Below are 20,947 nucleotides of genomic sequence, written 5' to 3'. Positions count from 1 at the left end.
TCCTTTACCTATGGTGCATAACCTGTCTTTTTGGAAAACATCCCATTTTAAATATTTCGCTCCATTCTACTTCGAGTTTCATCCAGCTCTTGGTTCCGCGTACATTTTAAACCTGAGAGTTTCCTAGGAGGTCACTAACTCAGAGACTTAGTTACGAATGTTTCGGCAATTTACTGTTAAAATTTCGAAATTGGAAGTGTCTATACGATTAGATTTCACTCTCTCCGTGTCGACTGCCGATCGTTCAGCGTTCATCACAGTACAAACCTCAAGCTATCACTTCGTTTAAAAAAAATAAAAAATAAAAAGGAACATGTACACTCCACAAGTATTCTGCTACCCCGGTAGCTGCTTCCTCTGTATAATGCACTACTGACTTAACAATGGGAATCATACAGTTCTCCGCCCCATGATACGGGTCCAGATATCTGCAGCCAAGAACCTCACAGAATCGACAGAGCCAGTGTTTGAGACCCTACACTAGGTTCCAGACCAAAGAATCCCGATCAGTTCCGGGTACGATACCGCAAAGTGTAAGCTCTGCTTTCACTCTCGAATGAGGCCAACAGTCTTTGCCACTTCCTTAAGCCGCCTACACAAACTGAGAATGGCCTCAAGACGCAACCGACATGCATCATTGGTGCCGACTGAGCCACAAAATGAGTGCACTCTGCATTGTTGATGGCTGCAGGCATGGGCCTCTCTATTCTTGGACGAGGACTCCTTGCAGACGTACCGAGTGCGCATTGGACTTCTTTACAGCCCTGGGCTCCATAACTCACCTAACATTTCAGCTCCCGATAACTAGCAAATTTCACCTCCCCCCTCCCCCCCGTGTGCGTGCTCGGACCTGCTGAAGGAATGTGCACTTCTCCTCTCACTGGGTGTATGATGGAGGCCAGACGGCCATTTCCCACATTAAATTCCCGCCTCGAGCAATGTGAAAGTCTTACAATCCGCCGCTCACTCTGCTGTGGGGTCCGAATCGCCGTGTTGGACCCACAGCTGTCTCGACAGCAGAGGACACCGTACGTATCCAACGCAACGCTCCGATTTCTCCGCCGCCGCTACACCCCCGAGCTAGCAGCATGCAGACGGCTGACAAATCTTCAACTGTTCACGAATTGCAGCCAGCTCCTCCTGGGTCCGCACACACTCCCTGACTACCCCAATACTAAAATTTAGGTGAAAACAACAAGAAAAAAAGAATATAAATTAGCCCTGATGTCTTTTACACAAGTAATTGCACTACCAAACTTGTTTCAAACGCAAACTCAAGCTATTAGAAGACACCGAACCTGTCGCTGACACTAATTCACTGCTCTCTAACAGACAAGGAAAGATACATACGAGAGGTGTTCAAATACGGTTGAAAAAATGCGGAATTTGTTGTGGGATATTCTGGAATATTCCACTTCGGCTCCCATGATTTCTTGAAGCTTCCAAGCCTTAAAAATGGCGTCTGTAGCGGAGATGCGTTCTAGGCAGATAGCTGTCATTTAATTCCTTTTGGCGGAAAACCAGAGAGTCTCATAATGTCTGCGGAGTCCTATCAGTGAACAAAAGCACTGTGAATCGTTGGGCGAGGCGTCTGCCATCATCGCAACAATGTCCCGCGTGCCGGCCGGCATAGGTGTGTCTACCGCAATGTCGGAATGTGCGGAAACTCTCATTCGAGGAGATCGACGGATCACAATCAAACACCTCGCTGATCGACTGGACGGATCTGTTACTAGTGCTGACACACTTGTCCACCAATTGGCGTCCTCGTCCACCCTACAGCACGAATCTCGCACCTTCTGACTTCCATCTGTTTGGTTCAATGAAGGATGCACTCTACATGAAGCTGTACTTGGAAGATTGAGGGGATTATTGATGCAGGAAGACTCTGGCTCCGACATCGACCAGTAGAGTGGTACCTTGCGGGCACACAGCTCCTGCCAGTAAGGTGGCCTATGGTCGTTGCATTGAACGGAGATTATATTGATCAGCGGGGTTTTATAGCCAAAACAGTGGGGAATAATATGGTTCTTTGGAATCCTGAATAAAACCAACCTGCTCTCAGAAAAAAATGTATCGTATTACTTATTGAACTACCCTCGCAGTTCCCGATATCATGTAAATAAGACGCCACTAGCGACTACTGTGACGAAAAACTACACTACGAACTTAACTCACTCTACACAAAAGATCGAAAAATACGCTAGTCTTACAATAAAATAAATAGCACTCCTAAAAACAGATAAATAAACAGCTCCTACCCACTTCTGTTCTGAAGGACGTAAGAACAGTACTAAGCTAAGTGATGTACACAGTGTGTGTACAGACTGAAAGTTGTTGCTGCGGGCTGAAACTCCTTAATGCTTGCACCGTCGGAAGACTCTTCAGCTCCCTGCTGCAACTCCTTCTGGCCCCTATTAGCGCTTATTACAGGGGATAAAGTTGTTGCTTTGGCGGGACGCGCACTTAATTAAGCCCTTGTGCCCCTCAAGCCAGTGTCGGCAGCTCTTCAGGTGTTCTTACAAAGAAAAAAAGTAAAAAAGCTTTGAATCACGGGTTTGAAGGTAATTGGAAAACTTTGTTTCTTCTTTGCATCTGTCTCAATGTAATGCTTCATCTTCGCATTCCCATAATTCGCTTGCTTCTAGTCACATCACAAAAATGTTTTTTTTTTAATGTCTCATTTTCTCCCGATAACACGAAAACAAGATGAAAGTGTGTAAAAATAGTCCACAGCAACTTGAAGGAACACAAGTTCTCAGCCAAGATCGCATTTGTAAAACCTATACTTACGATGTCCAAGTTTGGTAAAATACAGTGACCATACTCTGATCTGTAAAAATAAATTAAATCATGAGAAATAGCGCACCATATCATAAATATAACACATAGAGTGAATTATTATTAAACGTACTTCCGTAAAGGTTAATGCAAGTACCCAATTAGGGCTACAAATGTACTCCATATATTAATTAGCTGGATTGTTTACGTAAGATCCATTGGCATGTCAGAGCTAAAAACCAGTATTTCCAATATATTTCGCCAAGTGCAACCGTCCCATATTATACGTCAGTGATTGATAGAAGTGTACTTTATGTACACTGTTCACACATCAGATGATGGTAACTCGGTCTTATCGAAACCGGTCATTGTAAATTAAGATCTTAACAATGAAATTTTGGCAGAGAAGTTGCGTTCCTTCAACTTGAATATTTACAGTCGTCCGTTTCTACTTAGTATGCGCATGTTAAACCAATAGTCCACAGTGTTGATTGTAAAAAACGATAGCAATCGTAGTAATTCCACAGCAATTATGTCTAAAATTATTGGTTCACTTTTTCATAATTTGAAACACAGCTCTTGGAAGCTAGTAACAGAGCCACTAGATAACGAATCCTAGTGTGGAAAGATTAAGCGTAATTGTTACAAGTGGAAAATGGAAACCGAAGTATTAGCAATCACTGTGAGCGACATTCAGAGCATTTCAACAAATCAAATTTGTCCGTTACATTGGCGTTCGTAGTAGTATGTCTGCATTGAAACTTGGGGTGTGCCTTCATAACATTAAATTAATTAAAGACACCTGTCCTCTGTATCCATAAATATTATAGAAATGTAGGTACATACAATTTACGTATACAGGGTGATTCATTGATCGTGACAGGGCTAAATATCTCACGAAATAAGCATCAAACGAAAAAACTACAAAGAACGAAACTCGTCTAGTTTGAAGGGGGAAACAAGATGGCGCTATGGTTGGCCCGCTAGATGGCGCTGCCATAGGTCTAACGGATATCAACTGCGTTTTTTAAAATAGGAATCCCCTTTTTTGTTACATATTCGTGTATTACGTAAAGAAATATGACTGTTTTAGTTGGACCACTTTTTCCGCTTTGTGATAGATGGCGCTGTAATAGTCACAAACGTATAAGTACGTGGTATCACGTAACATTCCGCCAGTGCGGACGGTATTTGCTTCGTGATACATTACCCGTGTGAAAATGGACCGTTTACCAATTGCGGAAAAGGTCGATATCGTGTTGATGCATGGCTATTGTGATCAAAATGCCCAACGGGCGTGTGCTATGTATGCTGCTCGGTATCCTGGACGACATCTCCCAAGTGTCCGGACAATTCACCGGACAGCTACATTATTTAAGGAAACAAGAAGTGTTCAGACACATGTGAAACGTCAACCACGACCTGCAACAAATGATGATGCCCAAGTAGGTGTTTTAGCTGCTGTCGCGGTTAATCCGCACATCAGTAGCAGACAAATTGCGCGAGAATAGGGAATCTCAAAAACGTCGGTGTTGACAATGCTACATCAACATCGATTACACCCGTACCATATTTCTATGCACCAGGAATTGCATGGCGACGACTTTGAACGTCCCCTACAGTTCTGCCACCGGGAACAAGATAAATTACGGGACGATGACAGATTTTTTTGCACGCGCTCTATTTAAGGACGAAGCGTCAATCACCAACAGCGGTAACGTAAACCGTCATAATATGCATTACTGGGCAACGAAAAACCCACGATGGCTGCGACAAGTGGAATATCAGCGACCTTGGCGGTTTAATGTATGGTGCGCCATTATGGGAGGAAGGACAATTGGCCCCATTTTATCGATGGCAAAGCTCGCGTGCGGTTGAAGCGGTATTGAATAGCATATTTCATGTCAGGTGGATTGGTCGTCGAAACACCATACCATGGCCCGCACGTTCGCTGGATCTGACATCCCCGGATTTCTTTCTGTGGGGAAAGACGAAGGATATTTGGTATCGTGATCCACCGACAATGCCTGACAACATGCGTCAGCGCATTGTCAATGCATGTGCGAACATTACGGAAGGCGAATTACTCGCCGTTGAGAGGAATGTCGTTACACGTATTGCCAAATGCATTGAGATTGACGGACATCATTTTGAGCATTTATTGCATTAATGTGGTATTTACAGGTAATCACGCTGTAACAGCATTCGTTCTCAGAAATGATAAGTTCACAAAGGTACTTGTATCACCTTGGATCAACCGAAATAAAATGTCCAAACGTACCTACGTTCTGTATTTTAATTTAAAAAACCCACCTGTTACCAACTGTTCGTCTAAAATTTTGATCCATATGTTTGTGACTATTACAGCGCCATTTATAACAAAGCGAAAAAAGTGGTCCAACTAAAACATTCATATTTCTCTACGTACTACACGAATATGTAATTAAAAGGGTTTCTTTTTTTTTTTTAACGCAGCTGATATTCGTTTGACCTATAGCAGCGCCATCCAGCGGGCCAACCATAGCGCCATCTGGTTTCCCCCTTCAAGAAAGACGAGTTTCGTTCTTTGTAGTTTTCTCGTTTGACGCTTATTTCGTGAGATATTTGGCCCAGTCACGATCAATGGACCACCCTGTATATACATGTATGTATGTGCGTGATCTCCTCTTAGATCACTTGATCGATGTGAACCAAACTTGATAAACGAATTACGTGATGTCTGGAAAGAATCGCTGTGGAGTTAAGAGCCACTTGTGGCAGTGAAACAGCAGTGTAGCCCCCTATCTACCAAACGAAGTTAGGGTAGTAGTTGAGAATGAGAGCACTTTGAGATTTGCAACAAACGTGACACGTAGCTTAAAATCTTTAAGACACTTTTTCTCATTGAGAACCCCCACGAAATGATGACAAGAAAGATGTTTTTCGCCGTTCATGTAGTACAATTGCCACATGGAGCACGACGTTTCAATTCATTACTTCTTTACTACCAAATGTATTCGCGCCACATTTTTCAGACAGTTTTCACATATACCACTGAAGGTACAAAATACCATTGATAGCACATACTTCAACAGATATGATGTCGTAAAGACTGAGATGTGTGAAAAACTGCAACATCATACAAGAGGTTTAAACGTATTACGTCGTTGCTACTAGTTCTACTGGCATCGCTTTTCGCAGACCGTATCCACGTATGAAACTTCCTGGCAGATTAAAACAGTGTGTCGAACCGAGACTCGAACTCGAGACCTTTGCCTTTCCCGGGCAAGTGCTCTACCAACTGAGCTACCCAAGCATGACTCAAGACTTGCCCTCACAACTTCAATTGTGCCAGTACATCGTCTCCTACCTTCCAAACTTTAAAAAAGCTCTTCTGCGAAACTTACAGAACTAGCACTCTTGGAGGAAAGGATATTGCGCAGACGTGGCTTTGCCACAGCCTGGGGAATGTTTCCAGAATGAAGAATTGAAGCTGTGAGGGCGGGTCGTGAGTCGTGCTTTGGTAGCTCAGATGGTAGAGCACTTGCCTACCAAAGGCACAGCTTCCGAGTTCGAGTCTCGGTTCGGCACACAGTTTTAACCTGCCAGGAAGTTTCATATCAGCGCATACTCCGCTTCAGAGTGAGAATCTCATCCCAGTATCCACATACGTCGCTGAATGTACAGACACATAGTTCAGGAGAAGACGTCATGAACACCGAGATGCGTGAAAAATTGTCGCATTATGCATAACGTGTCAATGTAGCACTTTTTTATTACTGCTAACTCGATTCACAACAAGTTTCTCAGACAGTTAATCTACATCTACGTGATTACTCTGCTGTTCACAATAAAGTTCCTGGCAGAGGGTTCAATGAACCACCTTCAAGCTGTCTCGCTACCTTTCCACTCTCGCACGGCACGCGGGAAAATCGAGCACATAATTTTTTCTGTGCGAGCCCTGATTTCTCTTATTTTATGGTCATGATCATTTCTCCCTATGTAGGTGGGTGCCAGCAGAATGTTTTCCCAGTCGGAGGAGAAAACTCGTCATTGAAATTTCACGAGAAGATCCAGTCCCAACGAAAAACGCCTTCGTTTTAATGATTGCCACTGCAATTCACTTATCATGTGTGTGACACTATCTCCCCTATTTCGCGATAAGACTGTAGCCTCACATGCCACTGGATGTAACTGCAAATGTGCGGCACATAGTTACAGAGATCCGACAGCATAATCATTGAGCTGAGTACAGGTGAAATATGTGTACAAATACGCATGAAGTATCTTAAATGTGTGTGAAATACTTTTGACATGGGCGTACGCAGCCAAAGCCACAGGTATAAAGCTCATTCTAAAACACAGGAACGACTTCAACCACATTTGATATACATATTAGTTGCGACCTGGAAAGAAATACTTTAGAGGTAAGAACAACGAGCCTTCTATTGGGATGAGCGTCATAAAGTGGAGAGGAGTAAATAGCCATAGACAGACAGCGAGGGGGATGGAGGTCTACATCTACATCTACATCCATACTCCGCAAGCCACCTGACGGTGTGTGGCGGAGGGTACCTTGAGTACCTCTATCGGTTCTCCCTTCTATTCCAGTCTCGTATTGTCGGTATGCCTCTGTGTGGGCTCTAATCCCTCTGATTTTATCCTCATGGTCTCTTCGTGAGAAATACGTAGGAGGGATGGACAAAGATAGGAGGGGAGGAGGAGATGGAGACAAGGGGGAGGGGGAAATGGACAATGAGAGGGGAGAGGAAGAGATGGACAAAGAGTGGGGGGAAGGGTGGACAAGGTGGACAGAGAGAGGGGGTGCAAGAGATGGACAGAGAGAGTGTGTAGGAGGATATTGCAGAGAGGGCGGGAAGGATGAGATGGACGAATAGAAAACAGGAATAAATACATTCCCTGACAACGCCAGGCACTCAGCTAATTATACATATAAAACAGCTTGGCAAGCATTTTCGTCAGCATTAACGACAAATAATCTGATTATATTGTTTTTATTTTAGTTCACAGCTCTTAGTCCACGTATGCAGCATTAAAGGCTGTGCGAATGTGTCGCACAGATGTACACGGAATTCAAAATAGAAACTGTTGGAGGAAAGGTAAGGTAGCGTTGTTCTACTAGAAACATTTTTGGTAAATGTGGAGGTCCGCCACCTCGCTCTCTCGTCTGGTCATTGGTCAGAGATCGCACAGTCACTTCACTTATGAAGCATGCGACACATTCTGACGTAGCGGTCTTTTTTGTTGCGTAGTTTTCACACTTGCAAGATAACTGGCGTGAAACACCGGTAGTTAAATAAAGTCAGGTAATAAATGAATACAAAAATCAACAAAATATCCAAATCAGTAACAAGTTGCATAAAGTGCATCAGCTCAAAATAGTGAGGTAACGAAAACTGTTGAATATGTGAGCTATGTGGAGATAGAGTGGCAACTGTTCCAAATATACATACAGAAAAAATTACTTGTCATGAGATGATCGAAGTATAACGTCCAATGGTACTTTGTAGTATCATGATACTTCAGTAGTATGGGTACTAAGTACAAAAGAAAGTCCACGTAAAACCGAATAATGGCTAACCATATACACAAAATTACAGCAAAATTAATGATACCAAGAGTAAGGTTGTAATGACAGACCGACATCTTAAAGGAAAAGAGTTTGCTATCAGATATGTAGATACTTCCCTTAACAAAGTAATCATATTATTTGACCGAGACGTAAAAGAAAGGTATTTTCACGGTATTTTCATATGTAAAAGAAAGCTTTCAGTACTAGAGAATAAGTTTGAGAAACGAGACTATGAACGCCACATACAAGAACTCTTAATATTGTTTTGGGTTCATTAATCTTCTGACTGGTTTGCGATTTGTCACGATTTACTGTCCTATGACAACCTCTTCACCTCAGAGTAGCGCGTGCACTCTACGTCCTCAGTTATTCGTTTCATATGTTTCATTCCACACAACCTTTACCCTCAACAGCTTCCTCTAGTACCATGGATGATACTCCCTGATGCTTAACACAAGCCCTTTCACTCTGTCCCTCCTTCTCGTCAACGTTTCGCACACGTTTCTCACCCTGCCGTTTCTGCGCAGAACCTCCTAGTATTATATCAAAGTCTGAATAAAATTGCAGATACACTTAATAACAAAAACTCACACGGAAATTTTTTGTGAAGTAAAAAAAAGTAAGATTATTAGAAACTCTGTTTCATGTAAAAATACAAAATGTACGTTGTTTAACAGCATTTGATACTGAAGAATAAAAAACAGTAACATACTAGAACGTTGAATTCGGTGTTATTAAACATTATTTTGACTCTTCTTTGCCATAAAATCTTTCATACAATAGCTTTATCTCGTAAACGCACAACTTGTGTAAAACATGTTCAGACGCAAATTTTCCATCATGCTTTCCACGATACTCGTGTCAGTTGCCACTCTGTTTCCATAGTGGTCACGACTCCAAAAATTTCGCTGTTTGACTTTCTGTTGTACGACTACTTCATGGCTGCATATAACTTATTAACTCGTGTATTGATTTATATTGCTTGATTTCACATTAAACAGCGTAGGTGGCTGAAATATGTCATTAGTTTATGTCACGGATCTGAAGATGCCGAGGACTGAAACGTGTCGTGCGGCTGAAATATGTCTTTTGTTTATGTCACGAATCTGAAGATGCCGATGACTGATACGCGTCATATATAAGGATTTTTAGAAGAAGCTGTAACGTAGTGACTTAAACCTTTCTCGAGTATAACTAGTAAGAGTTTATTAGGCAGTGGGCCTCTTTGAATCTTTTCATAGTTATAACATATGGAAGCCAGTGCCTGGAAAGTAGTTTGCCAAAGCAGTAAGGCGCAATTTTAAACATTGTGATTTAAGAACTCGTCTTCAGGCGATTTTAAGAGTAGAGCTATGAAATCACTGGTTCGAATCTTGCTACCAACAACTGTTTTTTACGAGGGTGAGTGAAATGAAAACCTTAAATTTGTAATAACAAATCGAAATTTCGCGCCGTTATCCTGTAAGTTGGTAAGCGTGGTACAAACAGCGTGCAGAATGGCTTGTAGGTGGCAGCATAGTGCAGATGCACACATACCGTCTCAGTATCAGTATAAAGATGGCCGCCCCACTTGCGACTTGCACCAGGGAAGAACAACGTTCTGTTATTCGGTTTTTGCATAGTGAAGGTGTGAAACCTATTGAAACTCTATTGTAACAAATAAGCCCTCGGTCACAATTGTCAAAATTGACCTGTATTGAAATTCATCGACGAATGAAGGTTCAGTACGGCGATGCATGTTTGTCACAACAGGAAGTCTACGAATGGAGTAGGAAGTTCGCAAATGGTGTGACTTCAGTGGAAGATGCTCCTCGCCCAGGTCAGGCACAACGAGTTGTGACTCCCCAGAACATTGCAGCAATTGAAGCGATGATTCTCTTTTGGGGCGAAAAAGGAGCATTACATGCCTAAAGGGACCTCTGTCGCCAGTACATCATACACAGATCTCCTAAAAAATCATCCACGGCCTGCAATCAAATCCAAGGACGTGAATTGCTGTCAGCAGGTGTCCTTATGCAACATGACAATGCAAGGCCCCACACTGCTCGTACAACAGTTACAACAAATACAGATCTCCATTTTGAGTGTCTTCCTGATCCACCACACTCACCAGACCATGCCCTAAGTGATTTCCATATGTTTGGACCACTCAAAGACGCAATGGGAGGAAAGAAGTTTCGTTCTGATGAAGAGGCACACCACACGGTGCATGAGTGGTTGCGCGGACTACCAAAAGAATTGTTTTCTAAAGGAATTTATACACTTTGTAAGCGCTGGAGGACTTGCATTGAGCGTGGGGGAGGTTATGTGGAAAAGTGATGTAGCTTTGTACCACTTCTGCACAATAAATAATATTTCCAAAAAATATAAGGTTTTCATTTGACTCACTCTCGTATTTAAATTCCATATCAATTAATAGCTGGAAAAGTTAGTTAACAAATATTGTACCTTGCAGTATTATTGGGGAATACATTTTTTTATTTAAGGAAGAAATACTTCCTAATTCTGTATAAAATATTAATTTGCTGCCATACGAGCAGTAAATTCAAATAAAAATATAATTTTTATTTAAAAAATTCATGAATCGATGTTTGTTATTTAACTTTTCCATTTGTTAATAAACGTGCAATTTATATAAAAGCAATATTTCTTATGGAATATTACTGTTTGATTTTCTATTTGTACGGGTGAGTAACAATCGTTCAAAACGGCTGGTCGATTTTGAATTATGTAAGTAGCCTTATTCCGACTCATACGAATTCCTGCGTTGTTATTGGATCGTGGGTATCGCATCTTTTGCAACCTTATCTTTTTCCTTATGCCGATACAGTATGACATCGTACAATTTATGATCAGTTTCAAATGCGGAACCGGATCTGAGATATGGTTATACATCAGAAGGAGGCCTTCTGATGTATGACCATATCTCAGATTCGGTTCCGCATTTGAAACTCTGTGAAGTAACTTGACGAGACAACACATTTCAAATATGAAACTTGTGCTGAGGTGAATGTTGCATAATTTTTCGTTGGTTGCTAGTTTTTGGTTGACATTTCTGTACTAATTGTTAATACAGGGTGTAAATTTTAAGTTTATAAACCAGAATAACTCGAAAAACTTGACACGAAAAAATGTGTAGAACCCAAAGTTGATTATTTTCTAGGGGGACATCTGCTAGTGCTAAAATTAGCCCTCCACCCCAGCCCCTTGGGGGTGGGGGTGGAAGCAACTTTAAAATTTCAAATAGGAACCCCCATTTTTTTTTCAGAATATGATTCTACATAAAAAACAACAATGTCTTACACATTTGTTTTAATTCTTGGTAGTTGGCGCTGTAATTCAAAAAAATCCATATTCTCATTTTTGCGTGGACAATGGTTACGGATAAATAAAAAATGAGTTTACTCGTTAGTAAGTAGGATGTTTGGTTAATTAGTTAGCTAGTCAGATGATCTGTTTGATAATTAAAAGTTGTGTGGCCTCATGACCACGAAACAAACCAAACTTATCCGAATCTTCGGAAAAAATGGGAGAGTTGCGAATCAAAATTTAGGAAGTAAATAAGTATTTTTTATTTATCTGTAACAATTTTCCAGGCAAAAATGAGAACATGGATTTTCTTGAACTACAGCACAATCTACCAAGAATGGATACAAATGTTTAAGACAAAATGTACGTAGTTTTTATGTAGAGTCGGATTCAGCAATAAAAAATAGGGGTTCCCATTTTAAATTTTAAAGTTGCCTCCCGCCCCACCCCCAGGGGGTTGGGGTGGCGGGCTAAGTTTAGCACCAGCAGATGTCTCCATCGAAAATAATCAACTTTGGATACTAGGCATTTTTTCGTGTGAAGCTTGTTTTTCGAGTTATTCTGATTTGTCAACTTGAAATTTATCCAGTATACTGAATGGTAGAACGTTACTGTGTAAAGTGCTCCAGATCGTATTACACTTTATCTTAAGATAGAGTTTTTTTGTTGCTGTTTTTCGGTAAACATGCTAGAAATATGAAGAAAATTGAAGCGAACCAGTTAGATAGGTTTTCTTGTGAGTGTTGAACACGAACATACAGAGAATTTTAGTTATATGCAAATATAGTCGTTTTAGCTGAGGCCTTTGCAGGCTTTGATTTTGCAGTGAGTCGTGTGAGAACGCTTTGCACGTCGCCTCCTGACGCCGGTTTCTGTGCTGTTGCAGCGAACGCAGGCCACTACGCCCACTACGTGTTCAACACGCTGGACCAGGACCACAGCGGCCTGCTCAGCTTCGAGGTGAGTCCAGCCGCGCCACCAATCCAGTTCTAACGACCTAACTAGCTGACAACTTCTCAGATTCGCACTACTATCTACGGTTATTGCCACTGCTTATACAGTGAAATCTACCTCACTTTTAACAGATTACTGCAACATTTCAGTGACGCAGAGCTGTAGTGCTGAGATACAAATAACCCCATACCCTCACTTCTGAAGCAACTAGTTTAACTGATGCTGAGAGACCTCCCCGTTTCTGGACGCTTTCTGTCTCATAGGTTACCAGTCGATGGTTTAGAATATCCACCGACTTTGTCTGGGTGGGTACCGTAGCCTCGAGAAATTTAGAGAACGACATCGATTCCAACACGTTGTTAGATCAAATGCGTTCTTTATTACTCATTTCTAGCCAATTCCGAGCTTATCTTCATTCGCAGATGCACAGAAACGGACACAACCAACCAGAAATCATATGCCGTGCAGAGTTATGGGCACACAGATCTCAATTATTTGTCCACTAATGTCTCCACATACATACATACACACACACACACACACACACTCACACACACACACACACACACACACACACACACAACATTGTGCACCTCAGAATGAACACACGCTCAAAACTAGCATAATAAACATGAAATTGTTTTTTAAAGACCGCTACCAGTCGTAATGCTGTTTGGTGAAGACATGCTCAAGACATGCTGAAGAGATGGAAAGAATACATAGAGGAGTTGTATGCTGGAACACCTCTTTCGGAGGAAGTAATAGGAAGAGAAGAGGAAGTAGACGAAGATGACAAGGGAGATGACATTCTGCAAGAAGAATTTGACAGAGCTCTAAAAGAACTACAGGACAACAAAGCAACGGGTATTGATGACATCCCTGCAGAACTAATAAAGAATGCTGGTGACGGCATGAAAATGATGCTGCTTAAACTTATTAGGTCCATCTATAACACAGGAGAGATACCGACAGACTTCCAGAAATGTATCATTGTTCCTATACCAAAGAAGGCAGCAGCTACAAAATGTGAACAGCACCGAACTCTTAGCCTAATATCACATGCATCAAAAATTCTCATAAAAATAGTTCTGAAGAGAATTGAAGAGAAGGTGGAGGATATGCTGAGTGAAGATCAGTTTGGTTTCAGAAGGGGATTGGGAACAAGAGAGGCGATTCTGGCACTAAGACTCATTATCGAAAAGCAATTACAGAAAAATAAACCAACTTATATTGCCTTTATAGACATGGAAAAGGCATTTGATAACGTTATCTGGCAAGAGATGTTCAGAGTGCTGAGGAAAATTGGAATAAAGTACAAAGACATCCGCGTGATACTCAGTTTCTATAAGAATGAGGTGGCAGTGATTAGGAACTGTCACCAGGAACAACAAGCAAATATTAGAAAAGGGGTAAGACAAGGATGTGCTCTCTCTCCTCTTATATTCAATGCTTACATCCAGGAAGCTATAGACCAAGTTCGAGAAACTACTGAGGTGGGGATCAAAATTAATGGGCAGAAGATAGACATGGTACGTTATGCAGATGATATTGCTATAGTCACGGAGACAGAAGAAGATCTAGAGGAAGTCCTCAGAACAACGGAAAAAATTCTATACAATCAGTATGGAATGAGAATAAACAAGAAAAAGACTAAAGTGATGGTATGCAGTACAGGAGCAGAATATGAACCTCCGAGAATTAGAATTGGAAGAGAAGAGCTGGAAGTGATACAGGAATTTACTTACCTGGGAAGCAAAATCACAAGGGATGGTAGAAGCCGGAAAGAAATTGCGACCAGAATACAAAAGGCCAAAATTGCATTTAATCGGAGAAGGAACTTACTCACCAGCAACAACATCAGTCTGAAAATAAGGAAACGCATCATGAAAGGTTTCGTTTGGAGTGTGGCCCTATATGGATGTGAAACTTGGACAGTTGGAAGAGCAGAGAGAAGACGGCTAGAGGCCCTGGAGATGTGGTGCTATAGAAGGATGATGAAGATCAGCTGGACATACAAAGTAACAAATGAAGAGGTGCTTAGAAGAGTACAGGAAACCAGATCTTTGTGGAGGCACATCCAAACAAGAAGAGACAAACTTGTAGGGCACATCCTACGACACAACAATATCATTGGAACAATAGCAGAAGGAGTTATTGAGGGAAGGAATCGGCGGGGGCGACCAAGGATATCATACATGCAACAGATCATGAATGACGTTGGATGTAACACCTATGTGGAAATGAAGAGGAAAGCAGACAGAAGAGAGGAATGTCGCTCTGCTGCAAACCAACCTCAGGGTTGAACACTAAAAGAAGAAGACCAGTCGTAAAATTTGCTGCCTTACTTAAATTATTAAATGACATAAAAATCATATTCTATCTACAATGGCAACTCCAAAACTTCAAAAAAAGTACACATAGATATTAAAGTTGTTCTCAGCCCTTATGAGACCAATTAAGAAGCTACATGACTGAGAGGTAGCGGCAGCGATTACGAAATCCGACAACGGCCCGGAGAGCAGTGAGCTGACCACATGCCGCTCCGTATCCGCTTCTGATGACGCCTAAGGTCCGAGGATGACAAGGTGGCCGGTCGGTACCGATGGGCCTTCAAAGCCTGTTCAGACGGTGTTTCCTTGTTTGCTTTACAGTCTCAGCATCTTCTGTGGTCATCCCCCGGAGGAAGAGAAGGAAAACTTAATGTGAGAAAATATTCACTTCGTTTGTTGGTCTGCTGTTCACATAAAAATTTCTAAATAACTGTAGAATGAAGGCTTTCTAAATAACTGTTCACGCTCTTCACATGAAATGACTGTCTTCTAGTGGTGTGTTCAGTTACTTCCATTGCTGTGGCTCCTTTGATCTTGTTAATCGTTCACAAACTTGCAAACTGGACATTTAAAACACATCACAATCTATTCTACTGCGCAGTAAAAATAAAATGGCGCTCAAACAAGGCTTGTTTCGAGTTAACTACTGAGTCTTTTCTGGTGTTGTGCCCTCAGAATATCGTCCTGTCGTATCTCTGACGTTGGTCGACGAAATATACTACGTGAGAGAGGCTGACACAATTTGATGTTTAAAACGACAGTACAGAAATCATTCTAAAAAAATTAACGAAGTATTGATATTGGAACACAGATTCATGTATATTCTTAATCATCAGGTATTTTCTGTTTTAACGATACTGAATTGAAGTTAAACATTTCTTGTAATTTTCTTAAGGATTTCATTTAATGTAGTTCCCATTTGACTTAACAACCTGGTGGAATGAATTCATTGTTTAAATTTCCGTTTTCAAATATTTGTCTTAAATATATATTTGTGATACATAGTTAAAATATAAAACATGTAACAAACGTTGGTTCTGTATAAGAAAGAATAAAAAGAGGACTTGCAGAGTACAACCCTCAACATGGACAAATGTAGATTTAGTGACCAAACACACATCAGATCACACAATCGTAAAAAGGTAGTGTTTTACATTATTATTCAAAGAAATTAAACTCAAGCTAGCTATAATTAATAGCAGTAGCCATATAATACAGGAGAACATGATATAATACATTTTGCCACGTTACCGGACTTCACAATCAAAGGTAAGGGTATGCTGAACAGCATTGTTGCAACATGCCACTTAAGGATGTTGCGCTCTGGATACAGAAATGTCCACTCTCTATATAATAAGTGTAAAGTTGCCAAACCTAGAAAGTAAACATCAAAAGAGAAAGTAGTTTATGATGCCTTGTAAAATATGCCGACAGTTTTGTTCAAATCGACTGCCTCTGACCTTGCCCTGTACCAACTAGAAATAACTAGGAGTTAAGAAAATTCTTGTTCCTGCATATTGATGAGAACTGGAACTGGTAAAAACGTATAGTAGACCTTCCGAAACGTTTAGTATCAGTTGTGTTTGTCATGTGAATAATACTCAGTTTAGGAGACATATTAACCAGAAACAGCATATTTTCATATTTTTGTAAATGATATCCTTCAAAATAATATTGCGGGCAATTCCTCACTTGAGCAAAGTGTATTCATAGCGTAAAAGATGGTATGTTGTTCATAGACGCAAATCTTGTAATCATCTGTTCAAGCACTTTGCAATGTTAACAAAAAACTATTTTTGTTCGACAAACCGTGCAAGATTCAGAGCAACTCAAACATTCGTATACACCATACCAAAAGAAAAAAAATGGCATGCACTATTTCCACTATATATTATAAATTAAGATCTCTGGTCATATTTTTTCTGTATGTGAAGGCTAATCACAGGAACTACCGTAAGTATTTTGGGACGGTTTTCATTAACAGACAGCCTGATTTAAAGAAAGTTTTATGTTTGTAATTTTGTAAGTCTTCCGGCCATAGATACTTGGTGTTACCCGTGCGAAACTGTGGCGGGGTGCCATTTTACGAATGTCCGCCACCGTAGCTGAGTCGACAGCGCACCGGCTTTGTCATGCCGAGGGCCTGGGTTCGATTCCCGGCTGGGTTGGAGGTTTTCTCCGCTTAGGGACTGGGTGTTTGTGTAGTATTCATCATCATCATTTCATCTTCATCGACGTGCAGGTCGCCGAAGTGGCGTCACCTCAAAAGACTTGCACCAGGCGACCGGGTCTACGCCATACGACATTTCATTTCAATTTACGAATGTTCAGAAAATGTGCAGCTATGGAAACTCTTGGAAAATCTACCTAAAGAAGAAAAACATCTCACAACTGGTAGAAGTTTATCGACTGTATATTAAATTTGTTGTTCAAATGGTTCAAATGGCTCTGAGCACTATGGGACTTAACATCTGAGGTCATCAGTCCCCTAGACTTAGAACTACTTAAACGTAACTAACCTAAGGGCAGCACACACGTCCATGCCCGAGGCAGGATTCGAACCTGCGACCGTAACGGTCGCGCGGTTCCAGATTGTAGCGCCTAGAACAGCTCGGCCACCACGACCGGCTAAATTTGTTGTATTGAAAAATCCTTTTAAGCCGTAAGGGATCTAATTCTAAGAAAATCGCCAGCTAAAACAAGTAAACAGACATTCCACAACCACACCAGTTTTTATAGCTATATACACCCACGTTGTTTCTGCATTTTTCCTAATGTAATTTACCCAATTTCCAATAGGCTTTCGTCTGGGTATTTTCTTATTTCTTTCAATCCAGCAAAAACTTGCTTAGACCATCTGCCATCCGTTGACCTGATACATGTCACTTTAGCCTCAGTTTCATTCCAGTTACGCACATAAAAACGTCTTCCACTCGAACTCTTTTCTGTCATCATTTTTTTGTTTCCGCTTCTCATCTAAAACCTCTCGACCTCCATCTCTACATTGCTCTCTGAGCGTCACTCAGTTGTTGTTTTTTTAAATGAGTTTCCCATTAACTGGCCTTGTCTTTCTGCCGTAAGTGTAAATCATCAATATAGATTGTGAAGTTCCTATTCCACAAATGTCGGAAGCTTAGTTTCGAAAGCAAAGTTCATTCTAAAAAAGCACACCACGTCATTGTTAAGTTCTGAGTATATCCTTTCCCTCCTGTGGGCCTCCTAAAGCTGTCGCCGTATGCCACATATCTCGGTTTCTGTCTTCTCATGGTTCCTTGTCTTCTTCTATTCCTCTTTTTCTCGTGGACATCTTTACCCAATCTCATCAAGCAACTTTCTGTGTTCTCCTTGTTCTCCGAGGTTGATCTTCTTTGGCCATCTGTCATCTGTCATTCTAATTGAATGCTCATACCACACGAGTTGATGCTCTGTCTGTGAGTTTAGTCATTTCCCTAATCACTACATATTTTACGTGGTCTCTCTATCTATCTTCTGAGACAGTCCATTACTACAACTCTCGATATGTTATTATTTTTTCCAGTAAGGTCCCAGAACTCCCATTTATGTCTTGTTATAGGCTCTACAACACTTCTATAAGGCATCTTTACTTTCCAACTTCCATCAGAACAGCATAACAGTGGGTTTAGCTCCTGGATTGCTCTTTTCCTACGGGCTGCTCGTTGCTGTATTTCTCAGTTAACTGTTTCGTCTTTCAATAAGATGGAGAGACAAAGAGGGTGGAGGAGATGATGGACAGACAAAGAGAGGGAGGTGGGAATGGAGAGAAATAGGGTGAGGAGCGGATAGACAACGAGATAGGGAGAGAATTAGATGGACACAGAGAGGAGAGAGAAGGAAATGGACAGATGTGTTGCGCAGGTCATATCGGCATGACTTAATGAGGCTGCACAAGCAGATGGGCACAGGTGAACAAGATTGGGGAGGAAATCAATAGTGAGAGGGGAAGGATGAGGTGGAAATGAAAGTGCTAAGGAGGAGATAGAGAGAGAGGAGGGAGAAGGTGATGACATGGAGATGGGGAGAGGGGATGGTGAGAAAGGAAGGGAGGATGAGATGGACAGAGAGTGGAAAGGAGGAGATATACACAGAGAAGAGGAAAGAAGAGATGGTCAAAAGAGGGAGAGGAGAAGATGGACAGGGAGAAGGTGGAGGAGGGGGAGATGCAAGAGGGAGGAGGAAGGTGTAGATGGGTAGTGGGCTGAGAGAATAGGAAAAGAGGGAGAAGGATATGGACAGAGAGAGGGAGTGGAAGATATGTCAGAGACAGGAAATGTAGGAGATGGACGAAAAGAGAGGGGGAAACGAGATGGACAGAAAGAGTGAGGAGGAGGAGTTTGACAGATGGGGCACAAGTCAGCAAGGGGAAGAGGATGTATAGTGACAGCAGGAAGGTTGTTGTGGACATGGAAGGAGGAGGTAGACACAGAGAGGGGGAAGAGAAGATGTGTGCAGTGTATGTGTAGATGGCATATGTGACGCTGTAGGGGAAAGGCTAGCATAAAATGTATGAAAATGGGTGCATACATATGTGTGTCTTATGTCCAGCATCCCCTAAATCATTGGATCGATTTCGACCAGATCTGAAACACATGCTACTTGTTATCTGGAAATCAGCACCGTCACAATTTGAACTACCAGCCATCCATAGGAGCGGAGATATGGGTGAAAAGTGTTTTCAACCCCTGATATCCAAGATGTCCTTCACAACAGATGCATTGTGCACATAGTACTGACACACATTGCAAGAGCTACACGTGCGGATGGGCAGAGAAAGCCGTCAGGAGTAGCCGTGCGGATCTAGGCGCTACAGTCTGGAACCGCGCGATCGCTACGGTCGCAGGTTCGAATCCTGCGTCGGGCATGGATGTGTGTGATGTCCTTAGGTTAGCTAGGTATAAGTAGTTCTAAGTTCTAAGGGAATGATGACCTCAAAAATTAAGTCCCATAGTGCTCAGAGCCATTTGAACCATTTGATGGGCAGAGAAAGGGTGCAGAAGGAGATGAATATTGAGAGGGAGAAGGATTAGAAGGACAGAGAGAGGTGGGAGGAGGAGATTGCCACAAATGTGGGTGTAGAAGATTGAATGTAGACGTGGTTGTGGGACGGATGAGTGAGAGGTGGGATGATAAAATGGGGAGAGAAGAGGGAAAGAGAAGATGGGCAGAAAGATGGGAGCAGGAGATGGACAGATAGAGGAAGAGGTAGAGAGAGTGGGAGGATGAGAAAGTGGAGAGAGTAGGAGGAGGAGATGGGGGTGGAGAATATGGGCAGAGAGAAGTGGCAGGAGGGGATGGACAAAAAGAGTTGTGGAAGAGATATAGAGGGGGAGGAGAAGATGGACAGACAGAAGAGTTGCGAGTGGGAGGAGGAGAGAGGGAGAGAGTGGGGTGATGGACAAAGAAAGGGAGAAAAGGATAGGGACAGAGACAGGGTAAGGAGGAAATGGTCAGAGATAGGGGGAAGAGGGGATTGACGTAGAGATGATGGAACATGAGATGGAGAAAGGAGATGAACAGAGAGAGGAGGAGGAGGAAGAGTATATAGAGAGACAGGGGAGATGGACAGAGAGAGTGGCGAGGAGGAGATGGCAGAGACTGCGAAAGCAAAGAGAGCTTGAATGCAAGTTTATACGCAGCCAAAACCTCTCAGACAAACAGAAGCTAAACGATGTCAAAGTTAGCGTAAGGAGGGCTATGCGTGAAGCGTTCAGTGAATTCGAAAGTAAAATTCTATGTACCGACTTGACAGAAAATCCTAGGAAGTTCTGGTCTTACGTTAAATCAGTAAGTGGCTCGAAACACCATATCCAGTCACTTGAAACAGAGGATGACACGCATAAAGCTGAAATACTAAACATCTTTTTCCAAAGTTGTTTCACAGAGGAAGACCGCACTACAGTTCCTTCTCTAAATCCTCAGACAAACGAAAAAAATGGCTGACATCGAAGTAAGTGGAAAAGCAACTGGAATCACTCAACAGAGG

The 20,947-nt window shown here is 41.9% G+C and overlaps 1 protein-coding gene across 1 annotated transcript in view; it reads left to right on the top strand.

The window, feature by feature from the left end:
* Positions 1–20,947, top strand: part of LOC126267626 (uncharacterized) — a 306,770-nt gene that overhangs the window by 169,869 nt on the left and 115,954 nt on the right. Inside the window, exon 4 of the mRNA XM_049972925.1 lies at positions 12,549–12,622. Within this exon, the coding sequence (XP_049828882.1) occupies positions 12,549–12,622 (74 nt within the window). The remainder of the gene's footprint in view (positions 1–12,548; positions 12,623–20,947) is intronic.

This window comes from Schistocerca gregaria, chromosome 4, assembly GCF_023897955.1.
Source record: "Schistocerca gregaria isolate iqSchGreg1 chromosome 4, iqSchGreg1.2, whole genome shotgun sequence".
Taxonomy (NCBI): Eukaryota; Metazoa; Arthropoda; class Insecta; order Orthoptera; family Acrididae; genus Schistocerca; species Schistocerca gregaria.
Note: the sequence above shows the minus strand (reverse complement) of the source record. Positions and strands in the feature narration are given on the sequence as shown.